Consider the following 24,123-nt stretch of genomic DNA (forward strand, 5'->3'; position numbering starts at 1 on the left):
TTGTGCGGGTGCAGTGCGAATTTCAGCCATACAAAGTGTATGGCTGAATTTGCATCCGCACATCCGATCGCATGTAATGAAGGAGCAGTGCGCTCCGAATTACATGCGATCGCCGCACTCGCAATAGTGTGAACTGTCCCTGAGATCAGTCCATAGCTTTTCTATGCTGGTAAAGATCAAAAGCTGACCAAGCCAGTTGGTTTGAGTGTGGGTGAATGGAGCAGGTAAGAAGGTTGCGTACCCCTATTGAGTTTTCTCCTGTTGGTGAGACAGCTAGGTTACCTCCCTGCCCCAGTTATTGATTTGTCAGTGAAGGAACAGACGCATGTTGCAGTTAGATGTGTTGGATGGAGGTTAAGGTGTTCATTTTAGGGGTTAGATCAAGTTATGGAGTTTTGGCTAATTGTTAGATTTACTTAATATTTTATAGATTTACACTATAAGAAAATCGGGCGAACATTTTAGTCTAAAGAATTTTCGTACGATTTTCGTATAGTGTGTACAGAGCTTTCTGCAGACGATTCAGAATTTTCATCCGAAAATTCTCAAAGGGACAAACTCCAAAATTTTTCTCGTACAGGAAAAATTTAACGATTTTCGTTTAATATGTACTGTTTTCGTACGATTTATGTACAAGAAAAATCAGAAAAGAAAGACTGTGCATGATCAGAAACAATAAACAACAAAAAAAGCTTTTGTTGTACGAGAATTTTCTTACAAAATTTCTTAAGAATTTTCGTTCATCGGTTCCGATTTGCTGTGAAACAAGGAGGAAAATCGGACAATCATTCGCCCAATTTTCTTATAGTGTGTACCCCACTTAACCTCCCTGGCGGTATGATTCTGTCAGGAATTACATACCAAAAGCGGTACAATTCTTTTCATGGAAATTTGGCGTTATGTATTATAGGCCTACAATTCTTAGTAATTACTGACCAAATCAGGTTTAATCAGTAATTACTGATTAAACCTGACCAAAACAAGACTCTAGTAGACATCCCAGATGTGATAAATTTGAAACATCAATAATATAATTTTATTATATAATATATATAATACAATTATATTATTGATTAGATTATAATTCATGCGTTATATATTATATATATATGTGTGTGTATATATATATATATATATATATATATATATATATATATGTGTGTGTGTGTACGCATGAATTATGATCGAATCAATAATATAATTATATATATATATATATATATATATATATATATATATATGTGTATATAGGTATTTATATATATTTATATATATATATATATATATATATATATATATATATATATATATATATATATATATATATATATATATATGTGTGTGTGTGTGTGTGCATATATATATATATATATATATATATATATACATATACACATATATATATATACATATATGCATATATATATATATATATATATATATATGCATATATATATATATGCATATAATATATATATAATATAAAATGTGTAATGTGTTTGTGTTTTGTGCAACTTTTTTTTTTTTTTTTTGAATTTCCCTCCCTAGTTCCGCTCCCATGCAGCATTGCTGCTGCAGGGAACGGAACTAGGAAGTGATCACACCGACGGAGACCGACGGAGAGCGGCGGGGATCTCGGCTGGTGGTCACAGCAATGAGAGATCATCGCTGGATCGCCAGGAGAAGGTAAGAGAACACCGCTGTACGTTAGCGGATGAGGTAGGCTCTTTTTTTCAATGCTGAACACACTACCAGCAGTCTTCTATGATTTAGTTAATATATAATTGAATATGAATAACTATTGCACTGTCTGTGACCATAAGAAGATGTGGCTCATTATTAAATCACCAATAAATAAATAAAAAATTATTAAACAGCTGCTGTTTTGATCAAAGGCGTGTAAAGAAAATGCCTATTGTTCAAAGCCTTTGACTGATCCCTGTTGCAAGGCAATATGAAGCCAGTTTTGAAAGGTCAGGACATTTTCCTGGCAAATTAAATGCCATTACAAAATACAGAAAATCCAAAGTTACAAACATTTCAGTAACACTATGCTAACAAATGCATTGGTAAAACACAATGTATTCCAGACATTCTGCTTTTTTTTCCTGGGCAATATTATAGGATTTGATTCATCTTACATACCAGTTATGTTTGCAACTTAAATCAGGTAATGGTTTTATGACCATAAAAGAAACATGACTTTTACATCTTAAGTTAGCACAAGCACGTCACTTTATTAACTGATAAAGACTCATTTAGACCAGTTTGGGGCCAACTGGATGAATGTGTGTGGATTTCTACCAAGCCCACCAAAGTCTATTTAGGCTGGAATCATTTCTGGCATGAAACTCTATTGTACGGTGATGGTGATAAATGTGCATGCTGGTTGCATTACCAATGAAATGGATTTCTGTACTCTATTTTACTCAATCTAAGCATCTACAGTAAACAGATCTGTGAGCATGTACTTCAGGTTACTATTTCCATTATAGTACTACATAGGTAGTGAATCTGTAAATCTCTCAAATGTGGTCACACACTTATTATACCCCACAAAGAAAACCTTTGATTCTGAAACGTTGTGGTTTCCCATACAACAAAGCTCGGTCTAAATGTAGCACAATTCCCAGCATAGGCGCTGACTGTGGGTCCCCCTGGGTCACCGGTTGCAACAAAAGTAACTTTTAACATGTTTCTCCAAGTGTGAGCATTGAGACAAGAACCAGTCCAGTATCTTTGGGTTTTTAGGTTTATTTAGGAACTTGGATGGGAGAAGGGATAAGTGGGATACTCCTGCAATTGAACTATACACAACTTGACGGGGACTCTGAATAAATGCTGCTTGACACTGATTAGCGCTGGCTTGATGCTGGGTAAGGCTGGCCGAATGCCGGTTAACGCTGACTTGATGCTGTAACTTCCCTGTTTACTACGGAAGTCCCTTTTAGCTCTCTGAGGTACTCTCGTCTGAGGTAGCTACTTGTACACCTTTGCTGCACTGCTAAACGCTTCAAGGCCCACACTGGCACCCCCTTTCACTTCCCTATCTTCAGGGCTTTGAACACTTGGCACACCCTTTCACTGCCAATACTACTGGTTAGCTGGCTCCTGGATCCCCTTGACCTTCTGGAGTGATCTCCTTTCCTAGGAAGACCCCCTGGGCAGACCTTGAGTACTCACAATACTGTTTTTCCTGAAGACTTCTGCCCAGCAGCTCCACTCGGTCAGCAACACACTGGATCCCTCTCTGCAGCGCAGCTCAAACTCTGGTCCCCGTAGGCCAACTTCCTGACCACCTTCACTCTCTGACAAGACGAGAGACAGCCGTCACCTCCTCCTGGGACTGATGCTCCTGCCAAAAGACCTCTGTCATGTGCTCCCCACAGATTTATATCCAATCCCAGGGTGCATTGTGGTAAACCCCGCCCACTGAGACAGTCATAAACCCTGGTGCGCTACTGGCTAGGTTTCCTCCACTGACCAACAAGATTCCTCATTGGATACAGTGGGGAGACTCCCCAGACTCAACAGACACACCTGGAAACATGTGACCACTAGCTAACAATTCAGGCCCCCCTGATAAGCAGACAGGGCCACATATGCATTTTCCTAGCACCTATCTAGGAGGGTGCTACATAAATATCTGATATAAATGGTATATTAAAAATGTAAGGTAAAACATCTTGCAAATTCATTTTTAATAACACTTCTGCAGTGTTACTATAAGCAACAGCACCAGAAAACACAACTACAGCTTGCAGGATACTATTATTAATTTAATTTGACCCCCAGAAATTATTACTGCAAACTGATCAGACCCAGTCTGCCATCCAGATGATGTTCTCTCCACTCTCTCCGATGTCCCTTCTGAAAAGGACAAAACTGTTTACCAGTTTTGTAGAATTTCAACAATGCCATAAAAAATAATAAAAGTAAGTGCCCAGTAATAACATTCCAGGTGATTGTTTTTTAAATCTAGTTTCATGAGAATTTTTGAGCGCTTGTAAGATAATAAAGACATGCAAAAGTTACAAAACACCTGAGTTATGTAAACTCGCTAGTATATACCCCATGTACAAATGATTACAAGAGACTTCACAGCAACAGAACATCAAAAATTAGGAAACTGAAAACACACCCTTCTTAGCTCAAATCACAACTCAAGCTTTATGATATAAACATAACCCATCTCCATTCTTAAAATGTATCCAAAATACAAATATGAAATATATTGCATCTTACCAACTCGTAGGTATGGTGGCTGCATTATTTTTTTATTTTATGCTTTTTTTCCTTTATTTTCACCTGGCGAGAAGGCCAGTAACACACTTCCTGTCTGAAGGTGGCTACATTCACTCCTCCTCTGTATCTATGGAGGAGAAACCTAGCAACCCCTGGCAGAAACATTGTTTTCCTGTGGAGAGGGTAGTGTTAGGGGGACTGGTAAATTTAGATGGACTTTACATAGCTAACAAATGAAAGCCTGACTCCAGATAAAACTTTTTTAAGAATTCCAGATATGGGTATTTTATACATACAGTAGTTACAACCAAGCTGGACAACTGTACCTATGTAGAAACCATACGTGGCTGATGCCCCTGGAAGCTGGAAATGACTGATGTAGACGTAGCTACTCCAGTGATCTCCACTTGCTTTCCCGGTCTGGTGCTGAGCAGCTGGCATGCTGCATTGTGAACACAGGAGGTCAGCCACTCAGCATGGGCACCATTCAGAGAATGCTTTGCATTTTCTGAATGAATACAAAGCATTCTCTAAATGGATAAAGTGGAGAAGTGGGTTGGTGAAGTCACACTCACTAACGCCAATCACCTCTTCCAATCAGGTTTTTCTTCTTTTGGGATAATGGTTTTAAAAAAATGAAAAAAAAACTTTTAAGAGCATTTGATGTTTTTCTAAACGTTCCTCCATGTTAATCTATGTGGCCATGCACACAAAGGTGTTTACAGGTGTTCAGAGGCAGGAGCATGTAGAGTCAGCAAAAAAACATCACTCCTGTGTTAAAAACAGAAGAATTTCAGCAGGAAAAAAAAAAGCTGATATGCTTAAATGCGTGTAAATGTGTGTAAATGCTCATAAATGCTAGGACTGATTAGTACTTGAGTGTATATTGATTTCAATGCCCAAAATAGGCTTTAGGTGCATTTTAAACACTGCCTTTCTCTTTTCAGGGGTAAAGTCATTCAGCAGCGCTGGGCAAATGCCCAGGGTGAATGAGGCTTAAAGTGATTTTAAACGTTGTTTTTTTTTCCACTCGCAGAACGCCCGCTGCAGATTTACTGTGGCAGGCTGGCTCGACCGCGCAAACTGACCTAGGGGTACGGCGGCTCGCGGGAGAGGTCCTGGGGGCGCGCCCCCACTAGGCAGCGAGGATGCTGATGCACCCGCAATTGCTCTTTGCTGAGAAGGATGGTCAACTGTTGTAAACACAGCTGACCGTTCTCTCTGAAATGATCACAGAGCTCCTGTGATCCTTCTATATAGGGACACAGGTTTCTATGGTCATTTCACAAGTCCCTCCCCCCACAGTTAGAAAACACTCACCTAGGCTCACATTTAACCGTTTGATCACCCCTAGGTTAACCCCTTTCCTGCCAGTGTCATTATTACAGTAACAGTGCATATTTTTAGCACTGATTACAGTAGTAATGTCACTGGTCCCCCCAAAAGTGTAAAAAATGTAAATTAGGGGTCTGATCTGTCCACCGCAATGTCGCAGTCCCACTAAAAATCGCAGATTGCCACCATTACTAGTAAGAAAAATAAAAAATAAAAATGAAATAAATCTTTCCCCTAGTTTGTAGATACAATAACTTTTGCGCAAACCAATCAAAATACGCTTATTGCTTTTTTTTTTTTTTACCACAAATATGTAGCAGAATACAAATTGGACTAAAAAGATGAAAAAAATGGATTATTTCATTTTTTGTTTTTTTTTTGGTAAGGTTATATAGCAGAATGTGAAAAATATTTTTTTTTCAGAATTGTCGCTTTTTTTTTGCAAAAAACAATAATAATAATCGCAGAGATGATCAAATACCACCAAAATAAAGCTCTATTTGTGGGAAAAAAAGGACATCCATTTTTTTTAGGTACAGTGTCGCACTCCCGGGCATTTGTCCGTTAAGGTAATGCAGTGCCGAATCTCAAAAAATGGCCTGGTCATTAGGGGAACAAATCCTTCCGGTTCAGAAGTGGTTAAATAACAAACATGCCTATACTTGCCTGCTCTGTGCAATTGTTTTGCACAGAGCAGCACCTTTTCCCTTCTTTTGGGGTCCCGCGCCAGCGCTCCAAGCCCCTCCTCTTTATTGGGTGCCCCCACGGAAAGCCGCTTTCCATGGGGGCACCCATATTGTCTTGCTCCCGAGTCCTGTTGCTGTGACCCAAACCGCGGAACTCGGCCCTGCCCCCCACTCCTATGTCACAGCTTTTGATTGACATCAGCGGGAGCCAATTTGTCCAATGAGGAGCTGCTGCGCTCCTGCACATCACTGGATTGGATGGGCTCAGGTAAGGTAAGGTGGGGGGGAGCTGCAGCAAAGAAGGTTTTTCACCTTAATGCATAGAGGTGAAAAACCTTAAGGCTTTACTAGCACTTTAAATAATTATATTGCATGGTGGGAGGCCGAAAAAATCTCTCTGGAGTGAATATATATTATTCCAGTGGAGCATCAGGACCAGGTGACATCACCACTGTGGCAAAATCAAATTGTTTGCTATTGGCAACAGTTGTACTTTTCTAGGCTCCACGTTTGATAAATTGGTATTTAGTGTATCATTAATATGTCTCCATTAAAAAACAAAACAAACAATCTATGAACATAACAAAACAGAGCTAAAGCAGTTTGAGTAGACTGATGTTCTATGTACGCCAAAAACAAAATGTAAAAAAGATGTTGAAAACAACGGTAAATATAAGCCTCATTTTAAAAACTCTGCATAAACGAACAAAAAGCAAAAACATTCTAATCTTCAGCATACGGGTGGGCAATGCTAGGTATGACTTTAAAGGGAATATCATAGCAAAGAGGGGAATTAACTTACCACATTACTGCATGTTCTGTAGCGGATGTTCCGACCTTCACAGCTTCTGTTGGAAACAATAAAATCAGTATATGTAAACAGCGATTAGGGAAACGCAACAAAAAGAATACGAAATCTGATACCCCACTGGTGATTTCACAGCAATGAAAGGAGGTTTAAAAAGTTACAAGTTGGTACAAGTTATTTATTATTATTCCTTACAGTAACAAATATACATTTTAGTACAAGCATTCGTGGACTGCAGACTGAGAGTAGGGGGGAGAGGTGTACTTTCAGCAATTATTTATCAACCAATTCCTGTGGAAGAGTATTTTTTTTTTTTTTTTAGCTTTGTACTTATTCTTCTGATATTAAAGCGTAACAAAACATTCCCCTGTGGGTGATCTCTGTACATTGCAAGGATTAGAACAACCTTTGTTGCAGATTCCTACCTTTTGATATTCTAAAGAAATCCCTGTTTGTTTCTCTGTACTCAGTGGGTCTGATGGGAGTGGTTTCATAATTATCAACCAGCTGTGCAGCTGCAGAGCACTAATGAGGAAATCTGCAGGGCATGCATTCCTTTAGATGTGTTCCTATTGGGAGTACCTCACTAAAAATGCCATTTTTGTTGCAGGGGATGCCAGAAATCTGACTTATATCTTAGTGCAGATTTCTGGGAAAATCAGTAAGCCAATCAAACAAGCAGGAAATGTTTCTGGGGTGTGATCAGTATACATTCTCATACATACAGAACTCCTGTACAGCCATATTGCATTGCATTTTCAGAAAATTACAGAGCTGCAGATTGAAATGGAAAGGTCATTTTAATAACATTCAATTACAATATGACTTGTGTCACAATTGTAAATGCTATATTATTTTTATATTTTTTTGCTAATTTTTTTCCCCACGAAAGTGGAGTTACCCTTTAAAAATTTGACTTTTTAAAAAATCCTATTCAGGTCTATTTGCATAGTTCATGTGGCGCAAACTTCTCCCGACATTTTCCTGTGCCCTTATTAAGACACAGGAAGCTTAGTTCATTCCCCAGAATGTGCACAAAGCTATCAAATGTTGAAGAACTGACTGGCCTCTACAGGCTGCACTGAGGAGAAGGTGATGTCAACAGAGAAGGAAAAACTCCAGGCCAAGCTTCTCCTCCTCTCAGCATGACCCTGTTAAGGTGACAATGGGGAGCAGGTATGATGTTGGCAGTGGAGAGCATAGTTCCCAACTTCCCTGATTTCAAGGGACTGTCCCTGATTTGGCATCTACGGGCTGCACTCGGGAGAAGGTGGTGTCAACAGAGAAGGACAAACTCCAGGCCAAGCTTCTCCTCCTCTCAGCATGACCCTGTGAAGGTGACAAGGGGGAGAAGGTATGGTGTTGGCAGTGCAGAGCATAGTTCCCAACTTCACTGATTTCCAGGGACTGTCCCTGATTTAGAACAAAGTCCCTCTATTCCTCTTTCCTCCTCATTAGTCTCTCATTTTGGTCTGATCTATATAGTTGTATATAAAATGCACTTTTTATCTTTCAAAAAGTGTTTCCCAGTGCTAAACCTTTCATCCAGTTTCTCAAGTGCTGCATTCGTAAATTTCTAAAACCCTTGTAAAGGAATAGTAGTGATAAAAAAGCACTATCATTCTTTCTGTATAATTCTCCTTTAAGGGGGCGTGGCAGGGGGTGTGTCCTATGCCCATATACTTTTGCTAATAGGTGTCCCTCGTTCCCATCTCAAAAAATTGGGAGGTATGGTGGCGGGGAATGCAGTGGCAGAGTTAGTAGCAGGCAGAAAGGTGTGGTGTCTGGGAAGTTGGGATTTAGTGACAGGGGCGATAGTCGCCAGGCTATTTCAGGGGTGCTGGGTGACAGCCAGATGCAATGTCAGGGTGCAGTGTGCCAGGGGTGCTGGGTGACAGCCGGATGCAATGTCAGGGTGTAGTGTGCCAGGGGTGCTGGGTGACAGCCAGATGCAATGTCAGGGTGCAGTGTGCCAGGGGTGCTGGGTGACAGCCAGATGCAATGTCAGGGTACAGTGTGCCAGGGGTGCTGGGTGAGAGCAAGATGCAATGTCAGGGTGCAGTGTGTCAGGGGTGCTGGGTGACAGTCAGATGCAATGTCAGGGTGGAGTGTGCCAGGGGTGCTGGGTGACAGCCAGATGAAATGTCAGGGTGCAGTGTGCCAGGGGTGCTGGGAGACAGCCAGATGCAATGTCAGGGTGCAGTGTGCTAGGGGTGGTGGGTGACAGCCAGATGCAATGTCAGGGTGCAGTGTGCCAGGGGTGCTGGGTGACAGCCGGATGCAATGTCAGGGTGCAGTGTGCCAGCGGTGCTGGGTGACAGCCAGATGTAATGTTAGGGCGCAGTGTGCCAGGGGTGCTGGGTGACAGCCAGATGCAATGTCAGGGTGCAGTGTGCCAGGGGTGCTGGGTGACAGCCAGATGCAATGTCAGTGTGCCAGGGGTGCTGGGTGACAGCCAGATGAAATGTCAGGGTGCAGTGTGCCAGGGGTGCTGGGTGACAGCCAAATTAAATGTCAGGGTGCAGTGTGCCAGGGGTGCTGGGTGACAGCCAGATGCAATGTCAGGGTGCAGTGTGCCAGGGGTGCTGGGTGACAGCCAGATGCAATGGCAGGGTGCAGTGTGCCAGGGGTGCTGGGTTCTTCATAGGCCCAAATACAAAAGCTGTCTACTTGTAAGCCTGCAGAGAGTTCCACCAATATGGTGTAGGCTTCTGGTCCACTTACCATAGCGCCACTGTGCAAAGATGTTTAGTAAATACGCATAAGGACATCACTAGGATTAAGTTATTTAAAAGTGTAGTCAGTATTTGTGCCTCCTTCAGGCTTATGCATTATGGTAATGTGCATTTTACTGCCAAGGTAACACAAGGCACTCTGTACAGTGTAATGTGGTGGCATTCATTTAGAAAGTAAATGTAAAGTAGGTGTCTGGTGTTGGAATGTGCTGCTTTAAAATATGGCGAAGCTGTGTTTTTTTTTTCACCTTGCCATGGCAGCCTTTTTGTAACACCCGCCAGCTTGTACTTGTAGTAGCGTAATGCAATGGAATGGCATAGCGTGAAGGGGGATATGATACTTTAATCTGCACTGCTGCAGATGTAATGTGTGGACTACTAGATTTAGTAGGGGCTTTCCTAAAATGTCAGTAGGTGAAACTTTCCATATATTTTAAGAAACTTCGAGCCTATTAGATTCTCAACTGCTATATTATATGTGTGATATCTTAGCAAATATGTTTTAAAGCAGTTAAGAGTTTAATAACAATAAACACACGCAGTATATAGTTGCCTTGTGAATTATTTTAACTTAAAAAATAAAGCACTTTCAAAACAGCATTTTCTGAATGTTTCCCCACTCTTTTCTACCCTGTCCCACTATGCTGATATTCCTCCTCCCCTTCGTTGTCTACACACAGTTCTTGCACCAAGTCCGCAAGCGTTCTGCTGCAATGTTGAATTTAGAACTATAGGCAAAACTTTTTTTTCCATTTTGGATAGAGCAAGGGGGATTATAACCCCTGTCAGATTATTTTTTGCCATCTATGTCCCATTGGGAAAATTTCCATTCACTTTCTGTCCCATAGTCAAACAGGAAGAGAGAGGAAATCCCTGCAAAATAAAAGGATACCCTTAGGGACCCCCAGGTCACCAGAACTAGTGTCCCCATTAAAATATTTCCCCTCTATTTCTTTTCTGGGGACAGCCCAAAATGTGGGGCTTGCTTTTAGTTTCACTTTCAATGATAACAGTACACAGGACAAATAGAGAGGGTGAATCTCCCTAACAGGGAGACAGACAGCATAAAAATCTGACAGGCATTCTAATCCATCTCCATTACAAAAAAAAGGGGCCAGTGTGTTTTCTACTTCCCATTACCAGCACATGTGCAGTCAAACCCCATAGACTTCTATGAGTCTAGGGGACTGATTGGCTCCCAGCCCCATAGATATCTATGGGCATCTACTGCACATGCTTATGAAGCAAGACCCAAACATACAGGAGCTGATTTACTAAAACTGGAGAATGAAAAATCTGGTGCAGCTCTGCATTGCAACCAATCATCTTCCAGGTTTTTTTTGTCAAAGGTTTATTGAACAAGCCAAAGTTAGAAACGAATTGGCTACCATGCACACCTGCACAAGTTTTTGCACTCTCCAGTTTTAGTAAATCAACCCCTTAAGCTTAGTATACAAGGGCCAAATTTTGGCCGAGATTGCTGCTTTAACAAAAACCGGCCATCGTTCGGCCTGTGTGTAAAGCAGCCAGTCCGACAGAAGCTGGCCGAAAGGCTCTCACTCACTGGCCAGAGTGTACTGGCATAAGGGGGAGGAGGGTGTCCCCCTGTCAGAACACAATAGCTCAGCAGGGGAGATTGCCATGCTAACATCGCATAGTTAGTACAGTGGCTCCAACTTAAGCAGTCAGTTTTTTCATTCAACCCAAAAAAATAGTAGTGTGTACGAAGCTTTAGTGACAGTGCTGATGATCTTCTCTAGCCTTCAGCAATCCTCGCACATACCAGCTATCATCTCCTGACAGAGGAAGTCCCCTCTTGCTAATACCTTATTTTTAGCTCTCAAAAGTAGATTATGTGACATGTAGAAGTTATAAATAAGTTATTAGTGACAGGAGATTTTCTGGAGTTGATTGGTGGCATCTGCAAACATCAATATAGATTAGAGGAGCTCAGCAGCACTATCACTAATTGCCAGGTCCACTTTGGGGTTAGTGGGCTAGTGGAGAGTGTTTGGGATAACCCAAAATTGCAGTACAGGCAGGAAGGTATTAGTTTTGTGCTGTTACCACAAATGGTCTAACAATCACAGTAGTTACAGATCATTCATAACAACCATATCAAACAGGAAGCACATCCATGCATCTTTTTGTGCATTCGGGAACACCACATTACACAGCCAACTAATTTTAAATAAGCCTCAATGCTGGATAATTCCTCCTGCAGTAGATTTGTAGTATCACACAAAGCACACATACATCGGAGGGGAAACATATTGTGCTGTAATGCGGCTTATATTATACCACATATTGGTGGATTGTGATAAGGGCATTTTATCTTTACTGCTAAACAGTGGATGTGGTGGTGGTTACCAGAACCAGGCGGTGGTTAAACTGTGGTGACATGGTATGTGGTTACCAGAACAAATACAGAAACCTTTGGACACTAGGGAAAAAGCAGGCACAAAAACTGCTAGATTCCAAGTAGAACACTAACAAAACAAAAACTATCTGACATATGATGGATACAATTAGAAAAAATACTAGATGTCAGAGAGATTTAGTGGCGCACAAAAAAAAAAACAAAACAAAAAAAAAACACCATATGCTAGGAAATCTTTATGAAGCTGCTACTGGAAAGGACTACAAGGTTCAACTGTATCATTTTGCAGAAAAACAATCAATTCTTTATAAGCTCAGTCGCTCTTTTGTTTCAGGTACTTATTCATGTTATCATTGCTTTGTCAGCTTTCTGGAATATTACAATCACTTGCAATTTTAGACATTCTTTAGGAATCAGTTTAGCACCACTTACACTGTGATAGCGGGCTCAGTTTTCACAGCAGGGAACAGATTAACAGCTATAGTTGGTATCACATTAGGTTCTGCTCCAATATCAAGCTTGAATTCTCAAACTGTATAACTTGCATACCGGGCATAATCTAGCTTCTAATTTTGGAAGCAATCTTCTTTAGTCTTCAATGCCCCCCACCACCCCATGGATTCCAATTTTCTTTGATAAGCCAGCTGGCTGATCAAACTGATTTCCCCATCCACACATTGGAGGGGGGGTATTGTACACTGGCAGTGGAAACCTTCTGCTGCCAGAATACATTGATCAGTGCTGCAGCAGATTAAAATATACCAGTTGTCTCATTTGAGTGGAGTAAATCACTAGATTACTAACCACATACATGGATCAAAATTTGGCGCAATGCAAGGCACCTACAGATTATTCCTGTATCTCCAGACCTGGGACTGGGCAAATAATCTGCAGGGGGAATAGTCTTCATGACGGGGATGTAAACAATAGACTAAAAGTGGGATGACATCAACTCGCTTGTGCTCCCTTGGGATTTATGATGAGATGGGTATGTCCATTCACAGATACTTAAAGTGGAAGTAAACCCTCCTATCGTTTTCAGCCAAGGAAGCTGCATCTTGGCCTCTGTTTATTCTTCAACTGCCCTTATACTGCACATGTGATCAGTTATGATACCAGCCATTGCATGGTTTGGCAGTTTGGATGAGAACACAACCAATGTGACAGTTCGCATTTCTGGCATCCCGGGAATGTAACTGTTTTTTGAAATGACTAAATCGATGGGTTTACTTCCGCTCTAAAATAGATCTGTAAATTAATAACATGGATGTGCAGCTGAAGTCACGCACAGCCACACTAATTTTAAATGAAAAAAGGGCACTCCATGTAGAAGAATCCTGTAATTTAGGTAAGTGGAGGGGGGTGGGGGATTAGATCTGAGGGAAACGGGGCTGGGGAATGTTGCCATGTTAAAACCTAAAAATATGGTAGAAGGTAAACCGGCTTACTTGGATTACGATGGTTTATTTAATCCTTGAAAATTGTATTATGGTTTATTTGAAGAAGGTTTTTCCTCTTAAAACACTTTGTTACAACTCCTGCAATACTGGAGGAGCTTGCATAAGAAAGGGTAGTGGCCAACAGATGTGGTTTGTCCAAGGGCACAAATGGTTCATACTGCAGACTGAACTCAAAGCTGACGTGTAACAGTTTTGGAATTCTTCTTCTAAAAGTTAACTTGGCTTTTACTATTAAGTACTGTCAAAACTATTAAAACTAGTAAATCTTGGTGCATTCTTTTAAGTGAAATTTAAAATGATGAAGAACATCATGTGGTAGAACATTTTGGGTGAAGTGTTGTTTAGTCTGTATTACTACTCAAGAAAATGAATACCATCACACAAGTCACATAATATTCTGTAGTAAACAAGACTGACAGGCATATTTGAATTACACTTCTGAATTATCTGTCAGGAGCCTACTGTGAAATTACTACAGGTTTAAGGCTCTTCATGCAGGTTACAGTCTAGACTCTTCAATAAGAAGCTGTTATCCAGTTCCTGTTGAGTTTCATTACCAAAGGGTCTTAAATGGAAAATACAGAGTTACACTAAGTGAGACCAAACCACTGGAAATTCTTCCAAAGCCCGTCTTTATTAAAAGGCTGCTCACTTTGCTGATTACAAGAAAAAACAAACTCACTCAATGTGGACATATAAAAGCCACCAAATCCGCCTTGGCTGTTGTAGGCTACTAATAATAACTCCATTACTAGCCAATTGTGTTCAATCAGCAGTAAGACCAGAAGGCCAAATAGGCTGCAGCCATGTATAGCTATTTAGCAACTATACAGGAAAGCAAGGTTTTGATAAGATTGTTTAATATTTCCACTAATGAGTTCAAGCTCCACACAAAACCTTTATTTTGTTTTGAATGGAGCTGGAAAGGGCTTCTGGCAGGATTTATTGCCAGCTATGTCAGGACAGGATGTGATGGGATATCTCTCCAATGCGAACAAAGAGAAAACACATTTTTAGTAGCGTGAGTAAAGGTTAGAACTTTTGAAAATGTTTTAATTGATGTTCTGACCCAGTGACAACCACTCCCTCATTTTAGTGAGGTGTCACAGATACAAGGAGTGAGGTAAAATCTCCCCTGTCAGGGACCCAGACAGAAATAAAACATTGACCAAAATGTAAATTCTTCTCTTCTCTATCCAAAGCTAAAAAAGAATTTGGCAAGAGCTAGACTTTAGCTAGTTTGGTGGTTATCAGTTTATAGAGTGTATATATAAAAATAGATATCCATAGTGCCCCCACTATCTATCTTAAACAAATATATACAGCATAATAGGCCTGACAACAGCTTCCACATCATGAAAGTGATTCATCAAGCGAGCATGATGTCTTGGTGTTAAAGTTGACTACACAGGACATCAGTACACCAGGTCACTACCCTAGTCTGGTAAATTCTCCCTCCTGGGTGAATTTATCCTAATGGTATTAAGTTACACTTCAAGTCCAACTCCATATGCTGGTGCCATTTTTTACAAACCATGCGGCAGCTCGTGGGCAAGAGAGGCATTAATCCAGGAGGGGGAATCAATTTGGTATGAAACTTTTTTAGACTCTGATGGTAGCCGATGTTCCTGGAGTTGGCATACAGCAGGATATCAACGAGCATCGAGATATTAAAGATATATTGTCTCCTTGGTGTGCACCTCTTATTTTTAGAAGTTTATGGTGATATCTTCATAATACCCTTCTTTGATGCGTTTGCTATTATCATATAGTTTTTGAGCCATATCACTTGTTAATTCAAGGGCGTGGATCCTGAAGAAGTGGGAATATTGTGAAACGCGTTGATCCAATACACCAGCTTGGAACCACAAACATGTGTCTTTTATACTAAATTTAATACAGCAACTGACATTTCTTCTGTGATCTTAATTATGGTTTCATTATGTAATAAAGCTGTTTACATTTATTTTTTTGTGTTGTATATGTCCTCCTAAAAGGATACGTTTACCTTTGTAAAAAAATAAATAAATGCACATCTTTTTTGCAGGTAACAAAATGTGCATTTATTTTTTTTTTTTTACCAGTAACCTGCAAAGCATTGCACTCACAGTCAGCAGATTGCAAGAGCAATGCAGGACTTCTGCAGACTGCCAGTGTAACCTGTCTGCCCATACCTCGTACAAGCAAGCAGTTAAACAAAGACAGGAAGAAACTTTGAACTACCTAAAACGCTCAACAGCACCCTGGTGGTTCACTGAGTATTTCAAGCTACCAGCCAAAAGGATACTGTTACTTGTAGTTTTCCCATTTACAGAACTGTGAATGAATGATGCAGCTGGGTGGGCTGAGCCCCTCATTTTTTTTATAATTGTGACAGCGAGTTCGGGGAGAAGATCCCTGGCTCACTAGAGGCGGCGGGAGGGGAGAAGATGCAGCAGTGAGAACATGATACATGTTCCACCCCAAAAAACGGGTGAAACATATAATATGTTCCCAAAGGTGAACTTTAATGCCTATTTAAAATCCTAATTCACCCTCTTCACTATCATCTGATGTGTTTTTAGAAAGAGGTTATTATAGTGTTTTGTGAGTAATGGATGGTACCATAAGAGGTAGATATTGGATGGTTTTACCCATGGTTTGAATTCAACTTTTTTTTTTTTCCTTGCACGTGATTTGGTTTTCTTTGCAAAGTGAAATTTCACTACATTCACTATGCTCTGGGAAAAGATCCCTTGGCTGCACTACATCCCTTGGAAAATGAACAGCCTCTTTGCCTTTAGTAAATTAACCTCATAGTGTATGCTTTATTCTTCTGGAGGCTACCTCATTATTATATTTATATGTATGCACTCACCAGCCTGTATTAGAGCCTTAATTGGAAGTTTGCCTAAAACAAGCTAGAGTCCAACTTTAAAATAGAGTATTTTGACTTTACAGAAAGAACAAGTAAAACTGAGAAGGAAAGAACAGAAAATCAGGAAACCATGTGTCTAGGTTGGAACTGCCTATTATTTTGTACCAGTTTATAGTTTAACAGGAGAGCACTGTAAACTAAACTGGGAGACAACAGTACTATATATGTCCTAGATAGTCTTCCGGGAAAAGGTGTCATCCTTTCTTTCATTTCTATAAAAAGTGCTGACCTAGATGACTTCAAGCCACCTGTTGTTCAGGACTGCTGCTAGTAAAAGGACAGAATTCCTGTAGATCCCTGTTAATGAGGAATGGACTTGTAACTCGCTACAGGAAGCAATGCTAGAGCAGATTTGAAATTTGGCACTTACACAATTGAAACATAGCTTGTATAAATCACCTATGTTCGATGACATAGGTTTTCCTTCCAAAACTCACAGAAAACAAAAGCTTTTTTATCTCAAAATATTCTGAAATAATTCAAATCAATCTAAACAATGTCTTCAGGTTCGAAAATCTTGCCAACAACAACAGAAAGTAACCTTTACAAATGATACCATATCTTAACTCCTATCCTAATACTGTCACATGGAAATTCTATTTAAACACGTTGCTGGCTTAACTAAAGAATTCCATATAATACTATTTCATCCATATTGAATATGATATATGTACAGTAACCAAACATTCATTAAAAATTTTGTAAAGAGTTTAAGTACAAGCTTTCGAGGTATATTCACTTCTTCTAGGTCCCAGCAGTACTAATTCACAAAAGTTTTAGTAGAATGTTAAAAAAAGACAATCTCATTGTCATTTAACATTCTGCTAAAATTTTTTTGTGAATTAGTACTGCTGGGACCATGAAGAAAGGGACATTCCCTGAAAGCTTGTCCTGAAAAATGTTAGTGCAAATAAAAAATATCACAGACAGTACTCAATTGTTTCTGTCGCAAGTGCCCTAATATGGCTACTATCACTTCAAGTGTAGAGAAAAAGACAAAAATATTCTACACAAGGTATTACCTCTGCAGTTGATTTTTTGGTAAATTGCACTTTTGCTCCACATTTTAATTACAGAAAAGGCCCAACGGCATTGCCTGATGTCTCCTCCTCCTTTTATTGTAGGAATTGAAGTAATTTCTATACTGCTAGTTTATGCTAAGCAAGTATAAATTCACAGGAATGGGGGCTAGAATTCTGTGTGGATGATGTGTTGCTGTTTCTTGAAAATGTTAACTCCTCCTTGAGAAATGCTTTACAGATCATTTATGAATTTGAGAATATAAAAAGTACTTAAAGTAACCAATGCCATTCCTTTTTTATACCATCTAACATTACCCATGCATAGAGGCGTCTGTTAGCTCATATTGCCTCCCCTCCTATATCACAGCTCTCTAGTAAACATTAGACAGCAATTGCCAAAGTTCTGCCAGGTAATACAAATTTTGAAGGTAAGGTTGGTTCTTACACAGTCTGTCTGTATACTGTCAGGGTCCCAATCTGAACTTGGGACCTCTGTGGTGTCTGGCTGTAGTTCTTATGGCAATGCCACCTGGGATGCTTGACAGCTCCCTGCCTGATCCCTTGGACAATCTTGCCTTGTATCTTGTTGCTGGTGAACCTTGAACTCTTTGCTCCTCCCATGAACTTCTTGATTTAAGCCATGTCTTTGGACTTCCTGTTTGACAGATTGTGCTCTCTCCAGCTAATATCTTGGTCCTTGCATATCTGCTGCTGTCCTCAATTTTTCTGCCACTTGTTATCAACCCTTGGCTTGTTCATCGGCTACGCTTCTTTTTGATCCCATCCAGCTACTACTTGTTACTGACCTTTAGGGTTGTTCATTGTCTACTCTTCTTCTTGTTCCTTATCTGCTTCATCAGTTACCTGACCCCCGCTTGTGCTTTCCTCACTGGGCAATCCAGAGGGCCATGACCTGGCTCTGTTAAAGACCGGCTAGTTCTTAGACCCCTCAATTGAGCTTGTGTCATCTGCTAAGTGGATCTCCTTATATATTTCCAGCTAAGAACTCGTGGACCTCTTTACAGCCACTGGCATCTGAGCCTGGTCCCAGAGCATCACACATTCGGGTTGATTTACCAAAACTGGTGCAGCTGTGCATGGTAGCCACTCAGCTTCTAACTTCAGCTTGTTCAATTAAACCTTGACAAAAAAAAAACGGATTGGTTTCTATGCAGAGCTGCAACAGATTCTGCACTCTCCAGTTTTAATAAATCAACCCCATAGGGTCACATCATTCCTCCTTTCCTGATTGGCTGGAACTACTTTTTAATTGGTCTATTTGTATGAATAATAAATACTAAATCAATGTAAAGATAAATAGGTATAAAAGGTATGCACGTTGTGTTTATTTGGAACAGGAAACTCCAAATGCTTACACAAATTGGATATTATACCTTTATCTGTATGTGATAGATTTGGCTGTACTTAAGTTGCCTTTTGGAATTTATTATGGTGTTACGCCTAAAACACCTTTACACGCACATGAACTTTAATAGCATTCCAGTATTAGTCTGTAGGGTTCAATACTGAGTTGGCCCACCCTTTGCCACTATAACAGCTTCAACTCTTCTGGGAAGGCTGTCCATAAGGTTTAGAAGTGTGTCAATGGGAATGTTTGACCATTCTTCCAGAAATGCATTTGTGAGGTCAGGCACTGATGTTGGACGAGAAGGCCTGTTTCGCAGTCTACGTTCTATATCATCCCAAAGGTACTATGGGTTGAGGTCAGGACTCTGTGCAGGCCAGTCAAATTCCTCCACCCCAAACTCGCTCATCCATGTCTTTATGGACCTTGCTTTGTGCACTGTTCCAAATCATTTGGAGGAGGGGGGGATTATGATGTGGGGTTTTTTTTTTCCGGGGTTGGGCTTGGTCCCTTGGTTCCAGTTAAGGCATCAGCATACCAAGACATTTTGAACAATTTCATACTCCCAACTTTGCAGGGAACAGTTTGGGGATGGCCCCTTCCAGTTCCAACATGACTGCACACTAGTGCACAAACAAGGTCCATAAAGACATGGATGAGCGAGTTTTGGAGTGGAGGAACTTGACTGGCCTGCACAGAGTCCTTACTTCAACCCAATTGCCTGATCCAAATAGCCACTATTGGGGGGGGGGGGTTGGATCATAAAGTTTAGAAACCTGTCCTAATGAGCCATCACAACGGGTCTCCTATTTGAAGGTCCCGACATCTCCATTCTACAATGATATAACATTTTGTGTTAGCATCAATTGCCTTACAACTTTAAGGAGTGCTCTGCAAACATGTTGCCCTTAAGACAATTGGTTCATTGATGCACAAAAGACCCCCTTCATAAGTCCACCATTCCAATTACATTAAACCCATTAGCTGATATCACTAAATATTAGATGCCTGATACTATTCTGTTAAGCTAAAACCACATGGACACAATATATAAATGTAATATATTTATTGAAATTCATTCAGTGCATGCTAGAATGCATAGTGTTAATGCATAGCCAATTGCACATTTGCAACAAGCATTCTGTAAGTTAATCCTATGATTTGTCATGCACTGACGCAAGGCATGCATTGATGATCACAACCTCTTGCTTTATGTTATTGTTCTTTGGGAGACTGTATTCCCAAAGAGCTTCTCAGGTTAAGGAGGGACCCAACCCCAGAGGCACACCTCCCAACCATCACAATAATAACATCATAATAGCAATTGCCAGATTCTCAAAGGGAAATACAAAGGCATAAAGTTGATAGGTAATGCTTTGGGAAAATGTAAAAGGTGGTTGGAATTCTTGGAAAAATAAGATGGACCAGTATCTTTCTTTTCTTCTTTTTTTTTTTTTAATAGGTTGGGAAATCACTGTTAGGATTCCCTCAGATACACTTCAAGTCAAACTTCATGATATATCATAAAGTAGTGAAAAAGAAAATTGAAAAAAAAAAATATTAAAATATTTCTTTTGGATGTGAAATGCTGCACATCGGACAAGTTGACATTAGAAAAATAATGAGAAGAGAATGAAATAGCAAGACATTTTCAAAGCTGGCCATCTGTCATACGAATAAGCAGATTGTACAGATAGGTTGACCCTTTTGCAGTGAACTGGTTACTATTGTAACAAGCCTGCAGTTTCTGTTCTTAATAATGCACAAACAGCTGCAGATGAATTGTCCCTCAGATAACTGCTAATATTTGTTTCAGACCTTTGCACTTACCTTGGCCAGAACGAATCCTCCCCCGCACTCAAAAATCTTTTTAAGTATTTTAAGATATGCTTTGGCAAGGGGACTTTGGTTTTTTACTCTTTTCAACCACACACGCCCTGAGTTTCACCCTGTCCTAAAGTTAATGTAGGATTTCCTATAGGAAACAAAGATGTTCATGGATGCTGACCTTTTGTACTCACACACTAAAACATCTGTATACAGGGATTTCCCATTTGGTTAAATCCCAGTCTTTATTAGCAGTCTTGTGCCATTTTTGCCTTTAATGGAACAGCATTTATTTTTTTTTCACTTGTGAGCTCAAAACATTGAGTAACTTCTCAGCATTGTAGCTTTCCCCCCATCCCACCCCTGCTGTAAAAGTTACAGTTCCTGCTTCCATCCATAAAAAATTAGAAATCCAAGCAGTGCAGGTTTCCTTTCTAAGCTTTGTGTGCTTGCAAAATCATTTTGTGCAAACAGTGCATTGCTGTAGAGCGATCCAAAACTATAGCCATTGCAGACTATTTGATTCCCAAGCCATAAAATGCATTGGATTTACAGAGGCTAAAAAGAGACACTATAATGACATCAGCTACCATACAAGTCATGTCTCGAACGCCGAATTATTAGAAATGTTCACATAAAAAAATTAGACTAGTTTCATATGTCTGCCTACTTTATGGCTTTCACCTTTTATGTGTCCTAATCATTAAATTAAACATTTTTTTCTGCAGTGTTAAATTTTAACTGGTGGTTTGTGATATTCTTGTGGACCAAAAGGCTATTTTTAGGCCAAAAACAGTTAACACAATCATAATATCCTGCCAAGAATTTTGTATTTACCTCAAACGACAAATAAAGCAAAAATGTTACATGATTTTCATTTTGTAATCAGTCAATGCAGTCAATAAAAGTCAATATATGAATCCTAGAGATAAGTGAAAGTTCAACTTGATCTGTTTCATATAATGAAATGCATACTAATAATGTTGTATAAAGAAAGAACACAACGGGTTCTGTTGATTGGTTATCCTGATTACAACAATAAGAAGATCTCTTATTTTTTGCTAAAACTGGGTAAAGTGAAACTGTGAATGGCCTGTGATGAGGTATCCAGAGACATACGAGACATACGAGAAATTTGTTTCTTGCTATATCAGGAAATCAGAAACACAAAGAAAGGCGCTCAGGGCTCCGAGGAAGAGGCGTATGCCTTGAAACGCGTCAGCCATCATCCTAATAGGACAAGGGACATTCGTATGGACTACTCTCGATACTCAAGATTTTGATGTTTTAACAATAAAGCCCATATTGAGGATAATGCGCTAGGTCGATGCGCCTTTCTTTGTGTTTCTTGTTTGCAGTATTGTTGGACTGCCCCAGTCCTTTTAGGCAGCAGGATCCTAGCCATCCAAAACGCCATTTTGAAAGTCCCGTGGACAGAGCAGTCAAGGAGTTGGCTTTTCTGAGCGCAGGAGATAGGTGGTCTATACACCTTGTTTTTGTTTAGATCAGGTGGAAATCTCATGACAGGAAGTACCTGCAGAGACCTCCACCTTAAAGGAGTTGTAAAGTCCAAAGGTTTTTCATCTTCATGCATTTTATGCATGAAGATAAGAAAACCTTCTGTGTGTAGCAGCCTCCCTAATGCTTACTTGAGCCCATCTCTCTCCAACGATTTCCGCGAGAGTCTCAGCCATCCGAGACTCTCCCACCTGATTGGCTGAGACACAGCAGCTACGCCATTAGCTCCTGCTGCTGTCTATGAAAGTCAGTTAGCCAATTAGGAGAAAGAGGAGACGGATGTAACATGTAACATGGTACAAAAGATGAACTTATCCTTTAAGTTTCAGACATGAGCCACAATTCTTACTGTGATGACGTTACCTACATAAAAAGTGATTACACACAAGTAATTATTGTGTGTGTAAAGCGTTAATTACATAGTTAACCACTTGCTGACCGCTCACATTGAGTGTACTGCGGCAAAGTGGCTCGTTATGGTCCAGCGACATAGGTCTATGTCGCTAGACTACTCCCCTTGTGGGCGCCGCGCGCGCCGCCGGAGGCTCGCTCCCACTGTATTCAGACACAGCGGGAGTCTGGCCAGGGGAGGAGAGGCGGTGATCACCACCGTTTTTCCCCGATCATCGGGGATCGAGTGAGGAGATCCACCGGCTTGTGTAAACAAAGCGGGCGGATCTTCTAAGTGACAGGCAGGGACAGATTACAGGATTCAGCATAGCTGAACCTGCGATCTGTGCCTGTGTCACACAGTCCTCTCCCCCCACACACGTCAGTAAGCACCAGGCATACATTAACCCCTTGATCACCAATAAAAGTTAACCCCTTCCCTGCCAGTGTCATTTTTACAGTAACAGTGCATATTTATAGCACTGATTACTGTAGTAATGTCACTGGTACCCCCAAAAGTGTCAAAAATGTCAGTTAGGGGTCCGATCTGTCCGCCGCAATGTCGCAGTACCGCAAAAAAAAAATTGCAGATCGCCGCCATTACTAGTTAAAAAAAAACAATAAAAATGACATAAATTCCCGTAGTTAGTAGCTGTGATAACTTTTGCGCAAACCAATCAAAATTGTGTTTTTTTTTTTTACCAAACATATGTAGCAAAAAACAAATTGGCCTAAAATGTTAAAAAAATTTGATTTTTACATTTTGGGGGGGGGGGGGATTTCATATAAAAAAAAATTTAAAAATATTGTTTTTTTTTTTCCAAAATTGTCGCTCTTTTTTTTGTTTATAGCACAAAAAGTAAAAATCGCACAGGTAATCAAATACCACCAAAAGAAAGCTCTATTTGTGGGGAAAAAAGGACATACATTTAATTTGGGTACAGTGTCGCACGACCGCGCAATTGTCCGTTAAAGTAACGCAGTGCCGAATCACAAAATAGGGCCTGGTCAGGAATGGGGTAAAATCTTCCGGTCTTAAAGCGGTTAAAAATACGCTCATTGAGAATTTTTTTGTCAAAGACATGTAGTAAATACATCTAGGCCTAAATATATGACAAAAATTGAATATATTGGATATTTTTTAACTGTCAAAGTAGAAAAATATTGTTATTTTTTCAAAATTGTCGCTTTTTTTTATTAATATCGCAAAAAAATGAAATGCGCAGAGGTGATCAAATACTACCAAAAGAAAGCTCTGTTTCTGGAAAAAAAAAGACGTACATTTTGTTTGGGTACGGCGTTGCATGACAGCGCAATTGTAGGTTAAAGTCGCACAGTACCGAATCGCAAAAAGTGGCCTGGACTTAAAGCAGGAAAATCCTCCGGTGGTAAAGAGGTTAATCTGCCCCAGTACCAATCACTCTCAGTCTGCTA

At 40.2% G+C, this 24,123-nt stretch overlaps 1 protein-coding gene across 2 annotated transcripts in view; it reads right to left on the bottom strand.

The window, feature by feature from the left end:
- ADAMTSL1 (ADAMTS like 1) overlaps positions 1-24,123 on the bottom strand; it is a gene marked incomplete at its 3' end in the record, with an annotated part of 475,788 nt that overhangs the window by 336,932 nt on the left and 114,733 nt on the right. For both annotated transcript variants that reach the window (XM_082260455.1, XM_082260456.1), the window contains exon 3: positions 7,069-7,114. In XM_082260455.1, coding sequence (XP_082116581.1) covers positions 7,069-7,114 — 46 coding nt within the window. The remainder of the gene's footprint in view (positions 1-7,068; positions 7,115-24,123) is intronic.

Source organism: Pelophylax lessonae (genome assembly GCF_965119305.1).
Source record: "Pelophylax lessonae genome assembly, chromosome: 1".
Classification (NCBI taxonomy): domain Eukaryota; kingdom Metazoa; phylum Chordata; class Amphibia; order Anura; family Ranidae; genus Pelophylax; species Pelophylax lessonae.